This window comes from Colius striatus, chromosome 15, assembly GCF_028858725.1.
Source record: "Colius striatus isolate bColStr4 chromosome 15, bColStr4.1.hap1, whole genome shotgun sequence".
NCBI lineage: Eukaryota > Metazoa > Chordata > Aves > Coliiformes > Coliidae > Colius > Colius striatus.
Genome location: NC_084773.1, coordinates 7,780,042 through 7,805,837, shown reverse-complemented (window position 1 = coordinate 7,805,837; position 25,796 = coordinate 7,780,042). Strand labels below are relative to the sequence as shown.

Genomic DNA, 25,796 nt, shown 5'->3' with positions numbered 1-25,796 from the left:
AAGCACCCAAATGCATGTGGTGGTTATTTAATTAAAAAGACAAAGTGGAACTTAGGGTATTGTTATAAAAATGAGATATGGGCATGACTTTGAGGGGTTTAGTCAAACACAGTAAGCCTAAGATTACTGGAAGGTCTAGAAAAAATTTGATAAATAATTGTCCTCTTTGCCATGGCTTAAAATAATTTTGAGTGTGCTTTAATTGAGAATTTGGTAGTGTTTTAACAACATCTCCCCTTTATTTTCCTTAAAAATAAAAATGTACATGATTGGAAAAGGTTCTGTGTTCTTTTTATAACATTCCTTTTATTTCAGTCATATTGTTATAATCAGTGACTTTGTAAAAGCACTGTCATGAACTGCAGCATAAAGATGACTTTTGGAAGGCTAAAAGTGTCTTTTCAGAAATGAAAATATTTTAATGGTAACATGTAGAAAATGCACAATTGCCTTTGTACTTGCATATTTGACAAACTTTGTAGGTAAGCCAAGATTTAAAATAACATGCTTTGTGGGTTGGATTAAATACAATCCTGAAAAGAGTTCTGGAGATTTGTTGTGTTAGCACAGCTGTGGGGACATTGAGGAGATGAGAAAGTGTGTGGGTAAAAATGGCCTCTGGGAAGTGGGACTGCTGATGATATAGTAGTTCATGGTACTACTAAGTTCTTCTCTTTGATGGGGTATCTTTCAGCTTGGTGATCAGGCTCTAACTCTGCTAACCTTCTGTGGAATTTGATTTAATCTGAAAGCCAGAACAGGGTTCGATGTCTTGCTGAGCTGCAACCTTTTTGCCCTTATTGCTTTGTCCTTGATACCTTGAAAGAGTAGAGTTTGATATTAATTTTAAGCAGTCCCGTGAATGTTTGACAGTAGGATTGGAGCTTTGGTACTGTTTCCTTCCTATACAATTACCTCTCTTGCTAAAAGAATTTGGAGAAGAAAACTTCTAGAGAGCCTCTTACTGAACTGGCATACTGTACATACTGTCTAACTTCACTATTTTTGTTGAGCTTCAAAAATGGACAAATTTTTAAGTGAATGTTTAAAAAAAGTTATTTTCTTTAGCCTAGTTTCAATGATGAAGTCAGTAATTCAAAACAGAAGTTGCACTGAACTGAGAATGCATTTTGTAGTATAAACTTCATTTTCCTGCCATTTTTATTTACAAACAGTATCAAAATCTTATAGTTCTTGCAGTTAATCAGACTGCATTTGTTTGCACACATGCTATTTCTGGTATACTTCATAAATAGTAGTCAGTCAGACACAGAATATTTGAGTGGAAGTTGATGGCAATTCATATGCCACAGATCTAATGGATGCTGGCTTTTTGTCTCTTCTGTATTTTTTTTAAACCTTTATCTTATATTTGCTTTTTTTTATTTTCAAGTGTCAATTTACAGTATCTGGTTTTACGACAAGAATGACTGTCATCGAATAGCAAAACTCATGGCTAAGTAAGTACTGTGTTCTTATTCTGTATTCTATGCAAAACAGGAAAATCATTTAACCTACTAAAAACATTGCTGCTACCATTTTTTTAGTAATCAAAATAATGTGGTTTTTGGTTTTTAAAAATCTTAGAGCATTAAAATTCTCAGTTAAGTGGAAAAAAACATCAACCGAAGTATTAATGGGCATTCTCCAAAGAAAACTGATAGAGTTTATTATTCTATATTGCATTTTGTATAGGGATACTGGCAAAAGATCCTCTGTTGTAGAAAATGAAATCAATGAGGGACATGTTTTTGTTTGGTTTTGTTGATTTGTTTGGTGGCAGGCTGGGTTTTGTTTGTTCATTGAGGTTTTTTCAGGCATAGTTACTACTTCTGACTAAAGTGAAGGGATTGGGAAACAGTGGGAAAAGTAGGTAGAATCTTATATAATTAAAGCTATGTTAGGAGAGTAACCAAAACTATAAAACAATAGGAGCTTGACTTTTTTTTCCTTCTCTTTTGTAGATAAAGTTGGTTTATGAAGCTGCCATGTCAATTGCTCTTATTTAGTTGTTCCACGGGCTCTTAAAGTTGTCATGCAGCAAATGAATTTCTGAAGTTATCTCAATTTAAAGAAACTTTGAAAGACTGTGCTGATGAGACCATGGTGGAGTTAATTTAAGCTGCTATCTCTGTAGCACTGCATATAGTGTACCTGTATTGTAGATGGTTGGAGGGCCACAGCTGAGGAGGGTTTCAAACTAGAGTACATAAGTTTAAGTGAACAACAGAGGTCAAAGAAGGGTAGGACTATTTTTAAACTTTTAAAAGTTGTGATTGGGGGAGTACTTACACCTTTCTGCTGCTTCAGGTGAGATGCCTTGCAGTTTAAGCCATGACCTTTTTTTTTTTCTCTTCTCAACTGTGTTGAACTTCTTGCTGTTACTTGGCTTGTCCAAATATAAGGATTAATTACAAGAGTTGATGAAAACAATTGTGTGAAACTGACTCTCAGAAATTGTTACCAAAACAAATAACAAAATGTTTATACTGCTCTTTATAAACAGAGCATGGGAAGGGCATAGCCTTCTCTCTTAGTGCATCTTTTAATTTAAAACCACAGTTAATGTATTGAGTGAGAAAACGGAACATTTCAAACTCTACCATATTGTTATTCTCTCATGCACAGCTATGCTGTCAAAACATGAGTTCATTTGATACTAAGTTAGTCTAGTTGCTTTAGCACAAATCGTGGCCTATAGATAATTCAGAGATCTTTAAAAGTGTAATCAGGTAACAGACCAGACAAACCATGGCACATCAGTCTGTAAAGCACATCTACTCTTTTTGCTGGATTCTCTAACACTCCAAAAATAATTGTAAGCCAGCAGATTAATTTAAACTCAGTCTGGGAATAAGCCAAGCTTTATTGTCATTTTCTTTGTAAACTACTAAGGCCTGCCTTTCCTTGGGTCTCTGGTGCCTGTGTTGCAGCTTTATTAACATAGGGCGGCAGAAGTGCCTAAGTTGGCATTACTGCGTCACCCCCTTTATGGTACAGATATTCACATGTTCTTGTAATTGTAGCACCTCAGAACCCTGGGAAATTTCAAAGGTAGCAAATTGTTCTGAAAGATGAAGAAAACTGAGATATGATTTTTTAAATGTTGGAATTTTTTGATGGTAGATGTTGGAATGATTGTGGATTAAAAGTCTCTTTGAAACTGAAATTAGTGTTAATGCATTAATCAGATTTTAGGGAACATCAGTTGAGCTTTGTCACTTCAGACTTAGGCAAGTGAATCTAGAGAAATCATGTGGACATAAGAAGATTTATTGATTGAATATTGACAATACAGACAGTTAAATTTTGCTGACCTACCAATAGGACCCCATTTCAGCATGACTTTTAGTCTTTGCTGCTATTAACTTGATCAAAAAAGGTATACCTGATCTGTGCAAGCCTAAGTGCTGCTATTAATAGATCTTTTGTTATCTGAGTGCTTGTTTTCATTAAGTCTTTTTTTATTATTAGGTTATGGAATGTCTGATTACTTCCATTTCTTTTTTTCCTTTAAAACTTTGTGTTCATGTATTGGTTTGGGGATAACAAAAGTATTGTCAGAAGCCATTTCTATGCTGAGAAAGGTATTTAGTGTAAATATATTTACTTGTCTTTGAAAAAGCACTGTAGAATGAAATCACACTTCATTTGGCATCCCATGCATTATAGCTTCTGAGTATCTAAAGACTAGAGAAAGCGAAATGAAGGCATAGCTAGTTGCACATTACCGTAGGATGGAAAAGATGCACTTCTGAGGCTGTTGTGGCACAGTTGATGAAAAGCAGTTTGATGGTATTTTTCTGACATCTGTTTTCAAAATGCCAACCTTTCTCTCCCTGAAAATGGTTAGAAGGCAGTCAGAAGAAAAGTAAAAATGCTAATACTTCTGTGTGCCTCTCTAGAAAGGAGGCTGAGACTGCAGGAATTTTTTCATCATGGGATGAAGGATGTATTTCAGAACTCAAAATACATTCTTTAAGAAAAAAAGTGGATCTTGAGAAGGAAAGGTGCATTTCAGCACGTGGTAGCAGGCTCCTATCAGGCTTAGTTCAGTGTGTTTTGAAATAAATATTGATGCTGTTTTTCAAGAGCATTCTTTTTGTTCTGCTTTTTTTTGTCTTGGGTGGAAATTTGGATTTGCATCCTTTTGTTAGGTGGGTTTATTTTTACCACTGGTAGGAAGGAGTACTGCCTTTATAGTACCTCAGAGCTTCAAAAACATAACCATAAAAGGTTTCAAGGAGATTTGCATTCTCTTTCCTGCTGTTTGACTTGACCTTATTGTGCCAGACTGAGTTAACAAGATTGCAGGCCATCCATTCCTGTTTTGGTGGCTTATCTTTTGAAAGAAAACTAAATTACTGTTTGTCTGCTCTGTAATCACAGACTTCACTTCTCACATTCTCTTTCCCCTTGCCTGCGCCCACCCTGCCCCTCACCTTTCTGTGAGGTTGTGCCAGGTATATTTTCAATGCTATAACTGCAGATATTCTTAAACTGTCACGGTAACTACTATGTCCCTGAAGGAATGTGTGCCTCTTCCACTATCTGATATAATGGAAAGAAACAGCAGGCCTTGCTTAAAAAAGATTTAATCCTGGATTGCCTATAGAGCATGCTCAGTGTACAGATTTGCATTAGTTGTTTTTTTCCCCAGGGAATCTATTTGATTTACAGAGCTCTTTTTTTTCCTTAAGAATTCTAGATTTCTTTTAAATGGAAAAGAAAACAAATCATAAAACTCATTAATTTTGACCCATGTTGATTACTTCTAGTGAAGTCAAGATAGTTGTTCATCAAGGATGAGCTTTCTGGAAGCAGGAGGTCAGAAACTAGTGATTTTGAAATCTTTGGAATCTGTTGCATTCTGACATAAAAATTCATTGTGTGGTTTTTTTTTTTTTTAAGTTAGTTGATAAGCTTGTTTTACCCGATTTCAACAGTCAGAACCCAGCTGACTTCTGAGATAGTCTCTCACTGTTAGCTTGCTGCCTTATCTCAGAGAGTTTCAGGGATGTACTGTTTCCCATTTACCCCATTACCATGTGGACAAGACAGAAGAATGGTGGAAGAACTATTAGACAGTTATATACATGAGAAGATAATTTGTTAAAAAAAAGGGTATTTTTTAAAAGATAACCAACATTTCATAATGGACAATAGAAAAACGTAATTAAATGTTTTTCAGATATGTTTGTGAAGTGTTTCTGGGAAGTGGATGTACTCCCTGAAGATGCTTTGCTGTGAGATTAATCAGTACAATTTTACTCGGAAGATGTTTTATTGATACCTTCTGGACCAACTAGTTAAGAGCAGAAGGAGAATCTCGAGTTCGAAGCCTTTGCTTTACATATCAGGCAGCACATGCATGACTTAGCGGTCCAGAGTTTTTATTTGAACTGAAGTATTTGTTTTTATTGGTACAGTTAATGCTGACACATCAATTCTAGTGAAGTATTCTGATTCTTCTACCTAGCTCTTTCCTATCCCTAGTTTTGGAGTTGAGTTTAGACAGGTCCTAAGCTCAGGACTGAATGACTGTGTTGGGTGCTAAAACAAAATGTTCTCTTGGGGTGTCACCATAGAAACATTTATACAGTACTGAGCTAAATTGTCAGACAGTGTAGATTGGCCACACTGTTCCAGCTTGGTTTTGCAGGTGAATGCTTGCTTACAGAGAAAGCTGGTACTAATAATGACAAACTGCAAATAAGCAGCTTGTCAGATGAAAATTTTTGTAAGTAGTTTTGAAAGCAACTTTGAGTTGTTAAAAGCCGTAAATGCAGCTAAACTCAAGAGAAGACAAGAGGCTTGGTTACTAGAAAATTGGAGGAAACTTCCAAGACATGAACTATTTTTTTTCTTCAGAAATGGCAACATAGATGTGCACATAAATATCTAACTACAGTCTATGAAATCTAGAGTTTGTCCTGAATCCTAACTGGCCCATAGAAACTGGAGGCTAGAATGATTGACACTTTCTGGGATTGTTTTGATGGCACCTCTTGGCTCTCCCATCAGCCATCATTTCCACAGCACGAGAGTTCTGAAGTGATGTGCCTGCTCCAGAGCCCTACCCTGTTTACAGTGCTTGTTTTTCCTTAACATATTTGATTAATGCAGGCTTAAAAAAGAAAGGATTACAGACTGGTGTGTGTTTATTTCAAGAGGATAAGCTTTAGCGCATTGCACAGCCATGTATATCTTGTCAACTGCATATGGATTAAGAGTAGGAGTATATGCTGCCTTTACTTTTATTAATGAAATGTACCAGGTACACATCAGCTTCTTGCATATCATCTTGTGTCTTTTAAACTGAAGGTTTTATACTTGAGGCAGATAGGGATAGAAGAGGAGGAATGAATGACACCAGAGGCCAGAGAAAAGACAAGTTGTAGACCTGCTGGTAATTGGAACGACTACAGGGCATCTAGAAAAGGAAACAGTTTGCCCTTCTTTCCAGAACTTTAAGTGGAGGAATAAGGGGCAACTTCCTCTAAGTTTTCTTGCAGACTGATTCCAAAGACATCTGGTGTGAGCCAGCTCTCTTCTTTCCCACTGTCTTTATTTTGTTGTATAATGGTAGGCTTCACCCTAAATTAGAGCTGGTTTGTAATTGTGTTGAATAATGTGACATGATTTGACTAGATATGGAAAAAATGCATATTAGGAAGTAAAGAATAAAAAAAGTATTTTACTGTCTTCTACAGCACACAGACATAATACATGTTCTCTTTGTCACAGGCTTGAATGTCCACATATTTTGTTGTAAAAAATGCCTAAGTAGAACAGTTTTATAGTAGTAGTGTTTACTGTAGGCAAGCTTTGAGATGCAGGCCAGTGCTGCCTGGATTGGAGATAAATCATACAGACCTTTTGTCAGTTTGATTTATGTAAGCCTTGTGGCAAATGCAAACTTGTGTAACTTTGGCCCTCTGTTAAGCTTTTATTCAAGAAGAACAAAACGTGTTAATATGCTGGGAGTACATTTTATTGCTTTTTGCAAGATGCTAACTCCAGTTAAAATTTCTTAATTCTTTTTCTCTTTTGCTGTTATAGAGTGGTAGAACAAGAAGCTCAGAGATCACAGCAAGTTTCCCAAGACAGAAAAAGTCCCAGCAGAACCAATGGCTGCAATGAAAACAGGCCCATTGACATCCTGGAAATGCTTAGTAAAGCCAAGGATGAATATGAAAGAGTAAGGAAATGTCTTTTTTTTTTTTCTCTTTCTCTCTCTCTTTCTTTTCTCTGTTTTTTTTTATTTTTTTCTTTCCCCTAACCTTGTGAATAAATAAATAAATAAATAACCTCTTGTTCTGAAGAGGGGGCTTAGGACATCATGTGGAATGCAAATTACAAGTCTTAAAACAGATACCTGGAGAATCAGACACAATAAATATTTTTCTGAAATAGGTGCACAGACTACTTTATCTCAGTACTCATCTACTATCTTGTTTTGGAGATATTTAAAGGAAACATGAACAAATAATTCTCTATGTCACAGTGTAGAAGAACATACCAAACATGTCTGGCTTTGTGATCTTGAAGTTCCATTATTGTAAATATTCCTTATAGTGGCAAACACTTTGGGTTTTCAGTTTTTCATCTATACTGAAAGTCACTGGAGGAGATGTGCTATGATTTATGTCATAATCAAGAGCATCCATTGAGCTACACAGTAAAACGTTGAATAATATAACAGAAGCCCCAAAACTTCGTGAACTGTCCGATGCCTGTGATACAAGCACAGACGTACAGTGACTTAGACAGGAGAAGTTATGTCAGGAAAACTTCATATTTTAAACCAGTGTGGGATTTCCATGTTGCATGAATTCATAATTCTTATGTCTATAATTATTACTTTATTTGTTACCTCTTTTCCTACTACGTCATTATTTTTCATTCCTTAAAAAAGCTATTTGGAAACTAGTTTTTAACATATTGGCCGTGTTTTGTTTAAGGAGCAGGCATTCAGTAGCCCTGTTTTCAGACTGATGTCTCATTCATTCCCTCAAGTACACTACACTAGGAAACTAATTTCAGACGAGTTCAATACTGATTGTATGATCCAACTTGAAATGCTGCTGGATAGGCCAATTTTACAACCATTTCTACTGCTATGAGAAAATGGCAAATAAAATTTTTACCCAACGGCGCCCATTTCTTCTTAGTCTCCAAAGAATTATTGTGTTATTAAATATCAGAGATTTAGTTATTCAGTACATATGTAGACTTTAAAGCATGCTTCTGATAGCTGTAGACTAAGTATAACAATGCTGTTCCCCTGTCCTTCTGTAGTTTGTTACTTGTCTACTGTGTGTCGATCTTTCAATAAATTAATTTGAGAAAAGTATGTCTGGTATCTTTTGCCATAGCAAAATTCACGAGCTTACATACTGAAGGAGAATATTGACTTTCTTAGGAAATGATTACTTTATATAGTGCTGAGGACCAAATTCATACATACAGGAGTGATAGAAGGGTAGTAGGTGGAGATCCAAAAAGGAAACAGATCCTGAACACACCTTAAGTATAATTCAAGAACTCATACAATAATGTGCGCGTATAACATTGCAGGGTTGTGGTATGTTTTTTGTTGCTGCACTATTGGAAGAGTAGTTAGCACATTGGTAGAGTGCTTGATTCCTTCCAGAAGTTGCTTATGCAGTAGGTTGCAGCAGAGTTCATTTGAGTATTTGTAGGATAGAGGAGTGTTATGGTATAATGCAGGATGAGGAGAAAAGAATGCAACTTAACTTGTCACTTTCTGACACAGATAGCGGGCAGGTGAACATGACAAATCATCCAATATATTTGACCCAGGCTAGATACTCGTTTCTGAAAACCAGCAATGTGGGTTTTGAAAGCCTTAAATACAGAGTGGAAAAAAAATATATGCTTCTGATTCTCTGAGCATTAGTGCTATTTGGGGAGAAGGTGTCTGTATGAAGGCCACTATTGTGGAAGTAAGAGGTTTTTCTGAGAAGGAAGCATCATAACCTAACAACTTTCAATGTTGTATCAGTTGAGATGAATTTGAAGAAATTTAAGGCTTTTGGGGAAGGAGAAAAAGCCCCTCAAAACAAGAAGAAGACGTGCACCATAATAGTTCACTGTTTTGGTAGTGCCCTCTTAGGGTGTGATGAAGTCTTTCTTCCTCATTGTCCTTACAATATTGGATAATCCACTTTTCCTAAAGATGACTCTTAATGACTCAATGTTCCAGCTTCTCATCGAAGTTTCAAATATTTTTCATGTGAGAGTACTGAAAAGCTTTTGCTAGAAACAAAGTTCTGAAGGGTCAGGATGAAGCTCTGTAGACAAGTAAAATACTGATAAACAGGCAATGGTATGCAGATTTTGTAATAAACATTCCATGTCTGTGATGCCTGAAATACAATAGGGAAATATGCAAGGACATGAGCTAGAGTAGAGCTACTGTGTAACTGGGATTTTTTGTATCTTGATCTTGAGTTGTTGTTTGTTGTGTGTAATTTCCTTTTTGTGTACATATGTGTATGTGAACTGTAAACTGAATCTTTTGAACATAATCCCATAGTCTGTTGTGATTGTAGCTGTGCAGAAGTTGCCAGATAAACAGAATTGAACAGTGTTTGTTATGTTTCAAGCAAACTTCTTTGGAGAATGTTCTGTTGACCACCTGAGCTTTAGCAACAAATCTCTGACATGTTAATTTTGTAACTCCTTGTAGCCAAGGTATGTTGATGTTAATATAGTCAGGTAACTAACTTGTTTTGAAGGTGGCTTTTTGAGAGACATTTTCTGGCTTTTTTTTTTTTTTACATTATTTTATGGCAGTCAGTAATTACGCATGAATTTGTATTTAGGAGCAGGAAGTACTTATCTGCCTGGTACATACCAGATGGATCATACAGTAATCCTTGTGTGCAGCCCACATGAGATTGGCAGAGTGTCAGCATGAGAAGGGGGCAGAGAGAGAGAAAGAGAGGTTTATGAGGGCCTGAGTGATTTAATCTAGGATTCCAAATCAGCATAATCCTTCAAGTACTCACTACATCAAGTCCATATGTGAAAATGAATGAATTCTGAGATTTTTTTTTTCTAATAAAGTGAATGGAAGCTTTTTATAGTGTGATGTTTTGTGTGTGTGTTGTCGGTATGAGCATGGAAACGTAACTGCAGCTCATCCTCTAGTGAGAAGAAAACTATGCTTTGCCTGATTTTTTTGGAACCACAAGGCATCTAGCATTTCAGGCACAAAGTTTAGCCTTCGAGTTCATGGCTTAAAGTTGGAAAGACAGGAGAAGTTGCTTTTTGCCTCTGTCCCTAAATCACAATAGATGGTCTTGATTTTTGTGTTTATTGCTTTTAATTAGAAAACAAAATAATAAAGCCCTTTTTTTTTTTTTTTTTTAACTTGTTGTGAAGAAGTTTAACCCATGATTTGCTGCAGTGGGTAAGAGACCAGAGTGATCATCATGTGTTGAGGAAACCTGCAGCTATATCATATGCATAAGGTGTAGTTTATCTATTGAAAGCTAGACTGTCCTACAGTTTGAGGTTTTTCTCTGGTGATTTAAACTGTAATACAGTTTCTGCTTATGTATATATTTATTAAATATTAAAGTCAATCTATAAACATACCATTATAATGTGATTCTTCTGTCTGTATTTTGCCTGCCTTGTTCACAGAAAACTAAATTAACATGTTCTAAAAACACATGTACATGATTAATTAAATCTTGTGCAAATAAGTCAGTGACAAGCTCTCTTGACAGCCAGTTAGAATGATTTCTGACAGGATTTTTTTTCAAAGCTGTTTCTAGTTTGGATTCTTGATTTAGTGAAGTATAGCAAACTTCCTCATTAGCAGCTAAATCAGATAAAGGCTGTGAAAAGCTTGCCTTTTTAATATATATTTTACTTTATTTTTCAGTGATAGAAGTATGAAACCAGGTGTCTTTTTTGTTTTTTAAAGAAAGAGTAAAATCTTTGTGAAACCATACCAGATGGTGGATGTCTTGATGTAACTTTCATTTCCTAAAATTTGTAAATTCCACACTATTATAAAAATCATTACTCTCTGCATTGTCTGTATTTCGGTCAGTGCCATGTAAACGGGATTATAGTAGTGGATAAATATAGACTTAACTCATGTATTTGTGTGTGGTTTTTTTACTCCCCTCAGAATCAGATCAGTGACTTAAGCATGACACCAAGCTCTGGAATGCAACAAAATGCAAATACTCCAAAGCCAGAAAGCGTAGAGTCTTCAGAACAAAAAACTTCATTACAAGTGCAAGAGCAGGTATGTTTTTCCCCACCATTTAGCACTTTGTTTTGGTATCTCTTTTTTTTTTAATCTTAGAATGCTTGAAGTGTTGTCTGCTGAATATATTACCACTTTGAATAAATTAATAGGTTTGAAGACTCTTAAGATCCTAAATTCTAAATAACTTTTTAAAATACAGGGCTATACCCATACTACTGTGAACATCCAAGTATTTTTAAATAGGGTAACTTAGATTCTGGAAGAAGTCAGTCTGTGGTAATGTGCAGGATGACTTTCAGAGCTAGGAAGCACAGAAAAAATATCTCTGCCACATTATTGGAGTGAAAATTGCATCAATTTGCCATATACTGTGTTGCGGTCTTTCACACATGAATTGAAGCCCTTTTTTCTCACAATTGAGACATTTATACAAGGTTTATCGCTGCTACCTTCAAAGCAATAGCTACAGCCATGCTAACTTAATTTGCTATACAGGGAATTGGAAGTGCTTCAATCATGGCAGCACCAAATTCTCTTGGGTAAATGTGTTTTCTATTACGTTGATCTTCCAAAGCTTGCATTGAACCTCTGCTTGCATGACTGTTTGGTAATATTAGTCATCTTGACTGGTTTCTTCGTACTTAGTGAAAAAAATGTGTTGTTGGTTCGCTTCAGAATTTTTGTTGTGGGCAGAGGGAGGATGTTTGGATTTGAGGTTTTTTCCTGCAATAAGAACTTTTTGACAATATATTCCTTCCTCTTCAGGAAAGGAAATAATGTAAACAAAAAAAAAGGTAGTGTTGGGCAAGAATGTGGCTTAAATTGTGGTAATACCAATGTTGAGATATATGTTAGATACTGCATGTTGAATCAGCATGTATCCAGATATCTACAGATTCTAAAGCTTGGTGACCCTCTTTTAATTAAAGCTTAAACCACGGTGAATAGGCTACTGAAAACAGCCTCTGTTTTGTGGCTATGTTGTATTTGAACCACAGGAAGCTGGTTACAAAATAGTTATTATCATCACCGAAGTGGCCGGAATAGGTAGCAATCATTTAATATTTGGCTTCATTTCCTAATAAGCGTTTCTGCACGAGGAAGCTGTAGCTTGACATGACTTTTTAGAGATCGGGTTAGAAAGAAACAGAAGCCAAAGCCGTGTGAGGTGCTTGTGCTGCAGACAGCGCCACCCAGCGGGCGCCCCAGGGCTCTCCGCAGGAAACACCCCGAGAAGGGAAATGCCCTGTGAGAATGTGTGCAGCCTTGCACTTAGTAGTTGGCAACAAAATACTTGCTTTGTAGTGGTCGTAATAATTTCCAGTACAGGTTAAGGCTAGGGTATAGACAGGAGGCATCTGGTTTAGGGGATGGAATAGTAACAGTTGATTCATTAAAATGAGGGGTGGGGAGTTGAACTTTATAGTGCCAGCTCTGACTGCTAATTCATGTTTCAATATATCTGAAATGATTTCTAGAGAAACCCTGGGAGCAGCACTCTGTTCCTATCAAGTAAAATTATCATCTTGTCATTTTGTAACCCCTGCTGATAAGGGTCTTCATAACAGCAAGAGATGGAACAAGCAAAACACGTGGTCTACACTTTAGGATGGAAATTAACTTCAGATATGAGACTGTATCCATGTAAGAAGCTCTATCAGAGCATGGTAGAGATTTCTGTGAATTACTTGATTTTATCATATATTGGTAAAGGAAAGCTAGTCAGTTTATCATACTGAAGCTTGGTTTGAAGTGAGATGGAATAGGGGTTTTTCTCTTAACAGAATATTTACATTTGAAGGACAGGTCTCGAGAACAGTGAGGTTGGTAGAGAAAAGAACGAACAACTTTCTAGGAAGAATTCCCCACATAATGTGAAAGGTTTATGAACTATATATTACTTCAGATGCAAAATTATATGTGTCTGACTTTAAGTTAGCTAGATTTTAGCTAGCTTTTAAACTAGCTAAAAATTACAGGCTGCCCAGGGAGGGTATGGAATCTCCTTCTCTGGAGATTTTCAAGAGGCACCTGGATGTGTTCCTGTGTGACCTGATCTAGGTAGACCTGCTAACAGTGGGGTTGGACTAGATAATAAAGGTCCCTTCCAATTCCTACCATTCTGTAATTCTGTGTAAAAAATAACAATAGCAGTGGAGTTCAGTAACCTGGGCAGAAGTCAATATGATTTCAAGCTTGAGGTTTTTTTGTTAGGCTACTTGCGTGGCTACGTGTACTGCTGTACTTTCACTGCTGTTATGTGTGTTAGTAAAATTAGACCTAGCAGAGCAATGTCATAATACAGTAGTTGTCATTGTGAAATAGCATCTTTGTTTAGACATACCATCAGAATCTGCTGAACTTGTGCTGCAGGCCATTCAGTCTTCTGAACAGAATGTTGTATTTTAGTCCAGCTGTTTTACATAACTTCTGGTCCTGTGCAACCTTAAAAAAAAAGGAAAAAAAAGAGATTAAGGATATTAATAGTTACTTCTGTTCTATTTAGTGAAACACAGTTTTAAATATTTTCAGCAAAATATTAAGATAATGACATCCTTAAAATGAGATTTTTTTCTAACAATGTCAGTGGTGTAGACTAGATTTATTTTTTGAGAAGAGACTAAATAATCAGGAGATGTAACTTTGTATAGTTACATTGTTTTCAAGGAGATATACACATGTATGTTTAGATTTGTACAGATTCTTTTACCTGTGGTAACATCTATTACATTGTTAATTAAAAGGCTGAGAAGAACTGTCTAAGCATGCATTGCTAAATCAGTTGTGTATCTTCAGGTTTCCCTGTTCCTTTCCTGTCTTTTAGGCAATTTAATCATTTCCAACTCAAACTAAATTTATATGAATGTGTAAATATGTATGCCCTCCCTCCTCCCACTCCAAAGTGCCAGGTGTAGTTAGGGCTGATCCATGATGGCATATGGCATCTTAATGACAGAGTCCATAGTCTTCCCCTTTCTTTACTACTAGTGCTCAGTCTGCCTGTAGAGAAAAAGCTTACATAGGTAGAATGTTCCTTGTAAATTAAATGAATTTCAGAATTCTTGTAAGTAGGGCACAGTTGATGTCCAAACTATGTTTTCAATGAATTTGACCTAGTTGTCTTTCATAGTTTCTTGAAAATGTAGTAGACCATGTGAGGTGCACAATGTCATGTTTATTTCTAAACTGAAAATGTACTTTCCCTTCTTTCTAGCCATTTCAGTCAAGGCAGAAGCATCTGACTTTGGAGGAACTATTTGGAACCTCTGTACCAAAGGAACAGCCCACAGCTCCATATCCCAATCCAGAGAGAACAGAGAAGTTGCAGACTGACACCTCTGCCAGAGAGCAGCATAGTTTGCTCTTGCCTTTTTCCTTTGACCAGTCAACAGTCATACAACAATCTCTAGGGAAATCTGAAAGTCCAAGTATTAAAGCCAGTGCCAATCCTTTGAATCAACAAGAATGTTTAACACCTATACTAATACCTCCAGCTTCAGTTTCCCAGCCTGATATAAAGAGTGTTTCAAGCTATTCAGTACGTTTAAGCCCTATTCTTAATTCAACCTCGACAATGGAAGCTGCCCCACCTCAGATGCTTCCTGGCCTAAAACAAAGCAACAGTATAATGCAAGTCATGCAGCAAGCTGCCAAGCAGATATCCCCACTAGTGAACCAGCCACCATCTGAAGTGAACCACGCTCCACAAAATCTCATGGCTGGCCAAAGCCAGCTTATAGCACCCTTGACAGCAACAAACACAGGAACTGTCTCAAGTACATCCCATACAAGTGTTGATCTTCTCCAGAAACTCAGGTTGACCCCACAGCATGACCAAATGCAACAGCAGCCTCTCACTAAGACTTCCATAACACCAAGCATCTCTGCCTCGGTTGGCCAGCTTGCAACACCAGAAAGCTTCAAAGAATCTCACAGTAAGCCATCAACTTTGAACAGCAAGATAATCTCTCCCCTTCAGGTATTCTGTGGGTTTTTATATCCATGAAGCTTTAGACTATTTATAGATTATACATTTTTTTCCTTGGAAAATATACTGTTACATAATAGCCTTTTAAAAATAATATAGGCCTTCCACTGTGTGACATTGAATTGCTGACTGAAATCTAATTCCAGTAGATAATTCCATTAGATTTCAGTGGCAGTCGTGTCTGTAAAGGAGGAGGTGTTTCAAGATGGTGCTATTAGGGCATGAATAAGTCCTAACGAATTCATCTGTACTTATGTCAAGAAAAAATACTACTGAGAATGGAAGATTTGAGAAGGAACAGGTGGTTATAGATTGACCAGGGTTATAAGCGTTGATGCTGTGGAAGTCTAGCCTGAACTGTCTTTGAAGGGACTAAATTAACAATTTCCTGTTCCTGTTTATTTTGCTTTGGATGTTTTGAATTTTGATCCCCTTCTAGGGATACCTGTGGGCTACATTGAGATGTTGTTAGTTACTTAGTAAAATTGATCGTTGAGTGACTTATGTTGTCTGATTGACCACCTTGGTTTGGTTTATCCTGGTATTGCTTACAAAGGATCTCTTAAACTTTTTTTACTTCTTGGAGGAGAATCTGTTTTCTATGCTTTAATATAAACCAGGGAAGTAAATTTGTTTTCAGAGAGGAGGTGAAAATGTCAGTGCCAGTCTGTGAGGTTAATGCACGTGGCTTTGTTACAGTTTTTTCATCGATCAGTATTGCTCAGCTGTATAATTGGCTACTTCAGTATCAAAGGCATTAATGAGTTTAGGTTACAGGAATTCTTTTTTCTCTGAAGGGTGTAACTTTCTGTAGTGCCCACCTGTAAGGTTATCCAAAACCTTCTTTTCATTTTGTTGCATTATTTTTATTTACATTCATGCAGACTAAGCCAATATTTGATTGTATCTTATTGCATCTTGAGTACAGTGATTTTATGCAAGAATAAAAAAACCAACAAACAAAATTACTTACAGCTACATCTGCATGAATTTTCTAATGTTAATTTTTACCCAGTACTTGCCAGGGGTTTCTAGCAAAATCTTTGGTAACTGCTACACTTTGCTATAATATTGTAAGCACAGAATCTTAAGGGTTGGAAGAGACCTCAAAATGACTTAATCGTTACAGAGATCTAATCAAAAGCTCAACTCTTCAGCCTGTAACTTGTCCTAAGCATTATTTTGTAATGCTCCATATTTTTCAAGTGATTTTGTGTCCTCATAAGAGTTACGCCTGTCTTAATGTTTAAGAGATAGGTGTGCTTTCATTGTGCTGTCTTTTTAATTACCTTATTTTTAATCTACTACTGTTGAAAATTTGTGAGAAGGTGTGACTGCCACATGCTAGGATTATGTTCCCAGCAGTCACCTTTTTGAAATGTTTGGACTGATTAATTTTGGAGGAGGAGGTCCAAGTACAGCATCGAGCAGCTATCTTGATCTAGTATTGAAGAACTGTACATTCTGATCAGTATTTTTCTTTCATGTACTATTAAACCTTGGTACACATTTGACTGAAGATCGTGATGCCTTTGAGCATTTATAAAGGTTGGCTGAGTTTATCCATAACTGCCCTTGACTGCGTTTATTTGTCTGTTTGATGGCCTTGGGATAGTTCCTCACATGCCAGTCTTACACCCTTTTTTTTTTTTGCAGCTTCCACCATGTCTACTCTGTGTACATATTTTCCTTAGACAAAATCCTTCTTAGTCCAAATACACCCTCAAACTGGTGAAAGACATCTTAATTCCTGTGTAATTAGACTTAAAGAAATTTATCCTGTGCTTGTTACGACCTCATAAAGCTAATTATATTTTTGTCATTAAGGATTATCAATTCCCCTAGTGTTTGTCATTACAGTTCAAATAAGCTAAATACTGTCTGTTGCAAAGGGGTTTTGGCCTATGCCATGTTGCCAAGAGGTATTCCAAATGGCCTTTCAAAGAATGTCACAGGAATTTACTAAGTACCTTATCTACTTGCCTGTTACTGTGTTTTCTAATATTTTATAATAATTGCATTTTATTCTATTATAATCTTGAAATATAACTGAAGAAATATTTGGATGCTGTTTGTAAAGGTATCAAATACTGCCGAAATTCTGTCAGAAAACAGAATTTCATTGTTGTGGAGGTAAAAGCTCCTTGGGAAAAGAATACAGAATTTAACCTTCCTGACAGTTTATCAAACTGATTACAAGGGACCAGCCTCTCCCTTTGTAGCACTTGTTTTGTTGGCAGTTTCAGTGGTTTAATGTTTAGGTTTGAAGGGGTGGGAGGAATCTGCAGTGCTCTTTCTTCAGAAGTATTTTAGTGTGGCTTTACAGGTATGCTGAAATACTGAAAACAAAACATAGGTCTTCTCTTTATCCAACTTCACATTCATCATATCAGTTTTACAAAATGGGTCAAATTTCGTCTAAACTCTGGAAATTTGTGGGTTTTGTGCTTTCAGAAAAACCGAGAACCACTGAAAATTGAGCTGTGGATACTAATTTGTGAATTATGCTTCCTTTCTTTTTAACTTAGACTGTACAACAAAACAAGGAATCAGAAGTATTTCCACAGTCAAAGACTTTGTCTAAAGCAAATCAAGTAAGTGCATAAGTACTTTTGATAATTGTTTGTTGCTTTTCTTAAAGGAGTGAGGGGCTGTAAAACTGTGATAAGCAGTTGGTATCTCCAGTAGTCATCGCCCACTGACCATATTTAAAGTGCTGCTGCAAAGACAAAACAAGCTGTTACTGAAGCAAGGGGGAGTTTCTGTAGACTGCTGTGAAGGAGAACACTGTTTTGGTGTGTAGTGGCTCTTATTGTTGGTGCTAATGCAGAAAAGATAACACATTTTTGGATCTGCAATCTTGCTTTGGGTTTTCACCATTTAAATTTTCTTTTTTAGTCTTGTAAACAAGCAGTACTAATGCTATATTATTATTGCAGTGGGATCTGTTAGCCTTAGCTCAACCTTAAGCACCCTAGCATAAAATGCAATTCTTGCCTTACTGTCTCTTTCCATTTTCCTGAGATACCATGTATTTTATGAAAAAGATACCAACTGAAAAGAATGGAAGATGAAGAAAGAAAAGAATAGCAAGAATTTGTTACTGCAAGACTTTCTAACAGCAAGCTGTAGTGATGTAAACAGGATTTAACATTATTAGAACTGCCTTCGAATAACAGTTCAAAAATAAGCAATATAAAATGGCAGGTTGCAGTTTAAACAATACCTGGTAGTAGTCAAGTCTTCAAGAACTGTTTTTAATTACCTTTTTGTTAAGTATTCTTTTCAGGATACCATCAGTAATTTCTCCTTTTCCCTCTCCCTTCTTTTTCAAATCTATTAAACTGTCTCATTCTTGTCCAGCTTCCACTATGTAAAAGCAGTTTTTGTAGTGTGCCCAAATCTGATTGTGAAGGCAGTAAAAATGTTCTTGCTTTAAGGAAAATGCTGGTTTAGCTACTGCCCTGCTGTAAGTCAAGCTATATAGTCACTTCATGACATAATAAATATCTAAATAAAAGCATTTTACATGCATTTTGGAATTTTAAGAAATGTATGCATGTTGTGTTGTAAACTGCATTTGTTGGTTTAAACACATCTTCAGCTGAAATCCCACGCTCTAAGTCTTCACAGTTTTGACTGTAGCAATCAGTTTTCTAGTTCTGTTGTTGCTCTTCATACACACATTAACTTTAGATGGCTTTGCAAGTTTTTTTTCTTCTGAAGATTTTTGATTATCCAAGGGGAGCTCTTTCTGATGACATATCAGACATCTTTACATGCCACATTTAGTATTGCTTGCTTTTCAGTAAGGCTGGCTTTTTTTTTTTTTCATAATGTTGGTCCTTCTGGAAGCCTAAGCAAGATATGTATTATCATACTGAATAATAATTGCAGTTATCAGGGGATGTCAGAGATGCTGAAAGCTGATATTTATTCCTGTCTATGTTATATAAATATAATATTCCTGTACATCTGCAAGTTTTGGTTTAAAATGAAAAATGGTAAACGCAATGTGTGCATTTCTATTATGAAAGGGACGCAGACCTGTGGAAGTATGAGGTTGGAAGGTGGTCCTCAAAATAGTCCCATCTCTCTAGGGGAAAATGTACTTAAAATGAGAATATTTCAGTGTCCTTTCAACATCATGGAGATACTTAAAATTGTAACTGTATTTGTTGGAAACCATAGAAGCATGGGAGTGAGAAACAAGACTGGCATAATTTGCAAAGCAGCTACAGGCTCATTTGACTACCTAGGTGAAAAGCTTGTCTTTTATTGTGTGTGTTATATTTCAAAAACTCTGGAAGGCTGCAACCACATGAGAAGGAAGGAGTCTGCCTACAAGAATATTGAAGACTGTTACTGCCTTTAGCTTTTAAAATTAGACTTGCTGTTGATATTAATCTTCATAGATAGATACTGCTTCATTAAGAGCAGCTGTTCTGTAATATGACTGAAAAATCATGGCTACAATTTATGTATTTATTTTAATGCTCATCTTGTCAGCTTTCATAACAAAATTTGTTGTTACTGGACTCAGTGCTTATTAATTTTAATTTCTTTTACAGGCCGCACCTCCGCAGTTTGTTACAGCCACAACTACAGTAACGCCTTCGATCCTCTTGTCTCCTAGTGTTTTTCAGCAATCAGCTACAAAAGCCACTGAAGTGGAAAATAAAGTCAATTCTTCTTCACCTTTAACACTTGGAACAACAGAAATTCAGACTATACCTCCTACTGTTCTTAGTAGATCTCAGCTTCAAGAAGCACTGATACATCTAATAAAGGTCCTGTCTTTACAGAGTTATATTTCTGAGGGATGGGGGTTCCAAGTGGATAGCCAGTACAGAGAAATTCTGTACCTCTAACTTTTTGCCCTGAAACAACTACAGAAGTTGTTCCTTTCTGTTGGAAGGGGCAGATTATTCCACGCTGTATGTGTAACATACAGGAACTTGCTCCTTTTCATTGTGAGATGAAGGACTTAAAACAGTAAATTAGTTGCATCTTCTAACATTCATAGGGATTTTTAGATAAGTGAGGGGAAAATTGTACCACTAGAAGCCCTCGTTATGAGGATGTGGAGATTGGTTTTCTTGTCTTTGTAAGAGTTCCTGCTTTTCCAGGGAAGTCTTTCCCTGTTTTCAGGTCTCTGGAACTGCTCCTAATCTTTAACCGAAGTATGTGTCTTTGAAACGGAAATTGCAAAGTTCTAGTTCTACTATTTCTAAGGACTAAAAAGTTTGGTTGAATTACATGTGTCATGTTTTAAAGTAGCCATGGAATGAGAACATTTTGCCCTTTAATGTCATGGCGAAGTTGCCATGAGTGAGAAACCATTCTTTAACTCGGGATTCTCTTACTCCCCCAGCATGTTGATGTTACTAGAGCTTACACAAAAAATGCAAGTCTACAAATTAAGGACAATATCTTCCCAGTGATAAAGTGGTTAGGACCAAAAAGGGCTACTACCAGACCCCATCATTAGCTAGGTTTCCTGATTTGTCTGTGGTGTTCTTTTTTTATGTAATCATTTTATGTATCAGTGTGTATGGGGTTGTTTTTTTTCTCTTTTAAAGACTTAAGCTTACTTGTATGTCTTGCAGCTGAGCTCAACTGCCAGAAGCCTTAGTCTCATTAGCTACATAACACGATGATTCTCAGCCAGTAGTCTGAAGAAAATCATTGTAGTAACTTTAGAGAGCTGAATAGAGATAGGTGAATGAGAACCAAAATATGTATACCCCGCAGCATGGGACTGCTTGCACAGCACTCCAAGCAGCATACCAAATTTTCTGTGCAGATCTTGTATAGTGAATGTGACATCTTCAAGCTAGCTGATTAGATACCAGTTTTGTAAACTTGTAATTTTAAAGAATTGGACTCAAGGAATACTTCTAAATATTGTCTATAGATTAAAGTGATTCACTTCTTGGTCATGCCTTGACATGAGAATTCTTGTATAACACCCTGCAGTTCTTTTCAGGCTGGTCTTGAAAAATACAAATAAAATTACTTCTGACACACTGACTTTATTTGGGAGCCTGTACATAGGATGGAATTCTCTGTAACAAAGGTTTGGACACTGGAGGGAAGGGAAGTAGTGGCCAAGGCAGCCCTAGTGACCCCTGTTTTGTTGGTTTGTTTGCACATCCAGTGTGCTTAGTGATATTTTTAGCTGTCTTACCAGATTCATGGTTTAAAGTCTGTGTGTTGTCCAAAAAGAACTGCCTTTTGTACAAGTACACAGCTAGTTCCTTTCTCTTAACTATCAGACAGCACTGTAAGGAATTCTTATGTACAGCTTAAATGGTGTTACACTTTTATGGCTTTTTTTACTCATGTTTCTGCTGTTGTTTTTTTTCCTGCAGAATGATTCCCGTTTTCTCAGCACTATTCATGAAGTCTACTTGCAAGTCCTAACCAAGAATACAGACAATATTAAGCTATAATTGAAGCTAAATTTACTTTAAAATACATCCATTTTAGAAACAATTATGCCTCGTCTATACAACTAATATTTTTGTAAAAGAATATTTAGTTTTCAACGTCTTGAATTTGAACCTGTTAGGAAAGACTATTCTTTAAATACTTATGAAAGTAATGTTCTCAGAAGTGATCTAGGTTTTCACTGTGATCATCACCAGCAAACCTTTGATTTTATTGGGGAAGGAACTTAATTTGCATTTGAGCTCTCATTAGCATTAAGGGAATGTGCAAATGTTTGCTCTGGCTTTCATTCCTAGCTGTATTCACTGTCCAAGGATTAAAGACTAAATACTATTTAAACCAGCAAATACATAGTACAGTACACTACACCACAGCAGAACAAAATTCAGTTGTAGGAACCTAACTCCAGTTTAAAAGGCTGAGGGAAAGGAGAGTGAATTGCTTTGTGATTAAGTTGGCAGTTGTGGGGAAGCCAGGAAGCCTGGAAGCCAGGCCTTTGGAGCTAAATCTTTAACTGAATGTTTAAAACTTGATTTGCTTGATATGTTGCAATACATTGACAGTCTCTAGCTAATGCACAAAAATTCATCTTTTCAATATCCCATTAATCTTATTAGCTTCTGTGTCTCTGACATTAAACAGATATCCAAATGAGTAAGACCACTTTCTCTAAAAATGCAAAATCCTCAGTGATTGTATTTTTTTTCTTTCCTTAAGCAACAGAGTAGTTCTGTTGCATGTTGAAGTTTCTTGTTTTAAACTTATAGTTAGGAGACCACCACTGGAAGACCCTCTTACTGTTCATCAGGATTTGGTATAACTTATACTTTGTTTCCCTTTTAGCATACAAATGCATGCTTTTCTTCTGTTGGCCTGTCCTCAGATTGTTAGCACATACTTCATAGTCTGAGGTTTATCTAATTAAAATGCTATTGTTTTTTATATGTGATGTAGTAATTCACTAATGTAAGAATTTAACTGGATTCTTTTCCACTTGCAAACAGAAAATTTCTAATTGTAGTTTCTTACGCTGCTGTGTCAGTTTGCCCATGGCTGTTATTTATTTCAAGGCATGCAAAGGTAATTTAATATTAAGACTTCAGGTCCCAACTTCCTCCAGCAATAGCAATTTTAAAGGATACTTTTCCAGTATAAAAGCTTTGGTTTGTTGAGTCAAAAGATAATCTGTAGTGAGTTACGATGCACTGCTTCTTTCTTTTCCTTCAAGCACTATTGAAATATGAAGAAAAAAATTGTTTGGCTCCTTACAACATACATGTATGTATATATAGTCTAAGGATTAGTTAACGTTGATGTAGACAAGGTGCATGGTCATTTCATTGGAAACTAGTAATTAAGCTTTAATTGTGACTTGTTCACAAGTCGGTATGTTTTAGATGCAACAAATATTTACATTTTTATGTATTTGATCTATTTTAGTTTTTTCATAGCTTTTAGTGGAATATATATGTTGTTTAGCACTACCTGCCTTCTGAAAAGCTCTTCTCAGCCTTTGAATTCAGTGTTTTCAGTTAAAATATATAGTATTTGATTAGAAAAATGTACAAGATTCAGGGAAGGATGCTAATGTCATGCACATTCATCAAGAAATATCTTGGCTTTAACAGTAGCATTTGAATTCAGCAATATAAACACAGCCTTGTTAAGGAAGATAAGAACTTCCTGCTTAAATTCTAGAGTTCTAATACTGTGTATGTACATAAACAATAAGACTCAAATTAGGTCTAAATTAATTTTTGTTAGATATTTTGAGAAAGAAGTTTCACTAAAAGGGCCAAACCAACAAGAGCAGTTCCTCTCAACAAAAAATGGATAGCCTAAACCAAATAGAGAGTTGCTTTTTTTGTGGATTTAGCAAAGATGAAGTGAGTTCTCACTTTTGTGGACAGCTTCCAGTTTCTTCAAAGAAAGACTGGATAAGAATTTCTAAGATTAGGAATACCAGAAGCTGATAGTGCATGTATGTACAGTTTGCTGAATACAATCATATCCAAAGATCTATAGAAATGAGAAGAAGGAGTTGTATTTTGAGTTCTTCAGTCACAGTTGCCAATAGTGATACTGTTCAGAGCAGCAATGCTGATACAAGAGTTTGACTCTACTTTGAATATCCTTGTTTCCAGCTGTCCGGGAAGTTTGAGCAGTTGACAGATACTTACTTTACTTTGGTTGTGTAGTATACTAGTAGCAATACATTATTGGTTTACTTCTCCCCCCACCTACCTAACTTTAAAAATTACTTGGTAGAGAAGCAGAGTTGAAATCATAGTTACTAGGCAGGCATTTTTTTACAAGCAAACTGTCGATCTTCAAGACCTGCACACGTTTGTTCTGACCTCTCTTTGTTTAGCCAACAGACACCGTAACCAGTCTAGGTGTCATCCCATGCACTGCAGAGATGTGTGACAAGTGCCAGAGTAGTAGGTTTAACAGATAAACCTCTTAAATGAGAAGTTGCATTGTAAAACCCAAGCTCAACCACAGGTTAAAACTTGTGAGGGTTTTTTATGTGGACTGTGTTATTTGACTACCTTTTTTCCTTATTATTTTAAGTTTTTGTATAAATCTAAAATTACCAGCTTGTCAAAGTGATTGAGTCGCCTTATCCACACGTAGGGGTAAGTGGTGTGTTGCAAATTACTGTGGGCCATCCCAAGAAATTTTGACCATTTTGAAGTGAGGATTTTTTTTGTAAAACTACTGGCTTAATGGGATTTTACCTGTTAGTTTTGAGAATTACAGATTATCAGTTTAAACTATACTCCCGAAATTAATAGTATTGTCTAAGCATGTGTTTTGTGGCTAGCATTGTCACTTAAGAAAAAACCTAAAAATAAACCAGGAAACCTCAGACCTAATCAAAGACAGTTTTAAAACCTACAGCTGCTGAATTGTTCAGGAAAATCAAAATTCTCAGTTTTGTAGTTAGAGTTGATGTGCTGTTATTTAATAATGCAAAGTTTCTATGAAAGGTGCCTAACAGCTATTAACTTAGAAGCAGTATCTTTCTAAATTAAACAAGATTTGCAGAATGATTGAATATAGTTACAAAAAAATAAATTATTTACCTTGATTTCCTATAAAACATTTAATTCTGTGTTTAAGTTACTCAACGTAACACTGCTGGATGTATCTCATTTTTGCTTGCATTTCTACTTGCTTCCTTTTGGTGTACTTCTGAACCCCATTATGCCAATGTGTAATCACTGATAGAAATTCTGAAATATTTCTTAAAACAAACTTTAATTTGTGACTTCTCATTTTTAAAAGTATTCTAAACAAATTGGCCACCTTTTTGCCAGGTATTTGAGTTGCTTTGTACAGCATATCTTAATAGGAGGAATGTGTGCAATATGTATCACCTCAGTTTTGTCTGGCAACATTATGAAAATGTTAAGATGCAATATCTTTCCTTTCACTTCAAGTTGGAAAAATTGCAGTATCTCTAATTTGGTGGTGTATTTATTTTTCTCTCTTCAGTGTATGGGCATATGGTTAGTTAGGTTTTTATATGTATGTTACGTGCTTTTAGTAACTTCTGAGTTTTATCATTTTGTGGATGCACTAGTTGTACCCATTTGCACGATCTTTCAGTAAGAAGACCATGCTGAAGGAAAGACTTCTGGAAACCGGAATGGGAACAATTGTAAGTCAGTAAATGTAGATACTGCATCATTAACATTTTTGGTATGGTATGGATTTTATAGCACCTATGTATGTTTGCAGTTATTAAGTTATTGCATAAATGTTTAAGAATAAGCATTTTTTCATCCAAAATTTTGTATGTTTGCAAATATATTTTTGTAATAAAACTTCAAAACAAATGTTTCAGCACCTCCAAAAATCTTACAATGGTTCTTTTTATTTCTAGACCTCTAGTAGCCTGCTAGAAGGGCAGGTTCAGAATTTGTTCAGCAGTAATCATTTCCAGAAAAAAACTCAAACCCTTTCATACTGGGGCAAAACTGAATTGCATTTGTTCACTAAATAAAATGCAACATGCCTGTTTGAAGGACAGTTAATATCATCTGTCATTTGTAACAGTTTCTGGCTATCTTCTGCATTTTGAATTCGATA

At 36.0% G+C, this 25,796-nt stretch overlaps 1 protein-coding gene across 2 annotated transcripts in view; it reads left to right on the top strand.

Annotated features, from left to right (window-relative positions):
- DCP1A (decapping mRNA 1A) overlaps positions 1 to 25,546 on the top strand; it is a 36,299-nt gene extending 10,753 nt beyond the window's left edge. For both annotated transcript variants that reach the window (XM_062008494.1, XM_010208419.2), the window contains exons 4-10: positions 1,394 to 1,460; positions 7,063 to 7,201; positions 11,174 to 11,293; positions 14,472 to 15,236; positions 17,774 to 17,839; positions 19,817 to 20,035; positions 21,620 to 25,546. In XM_062008494.1, coding sequence (XP_061864478.1) covers positions 1,394 to 1,460; positions 7,063 to 7,201; positions 11,174 to 11,293; positions 14,472 to 15,236; positions 17,774 to 17,839; positions 19,817 to 20,035; positions 21,620 to 21,700 — 1,457 coding nt within the window. In that variant the 3' untranslated portion in view covers positions 21,701 to 25,546. The remainder of the gene's footprint in view (positions 1 to 1,393; positions 1,461 to 7,062; positions 7,202 to 11,173; positions 11,294 to 14,471; positions 15,237 to 17,773; positions 17,840 to 19,816; positions 20,036 to 21,619) is intronic.
- The last annotated feature ends 250 nt before the right edge of the window (positions 25,547 to 25,796 follow it).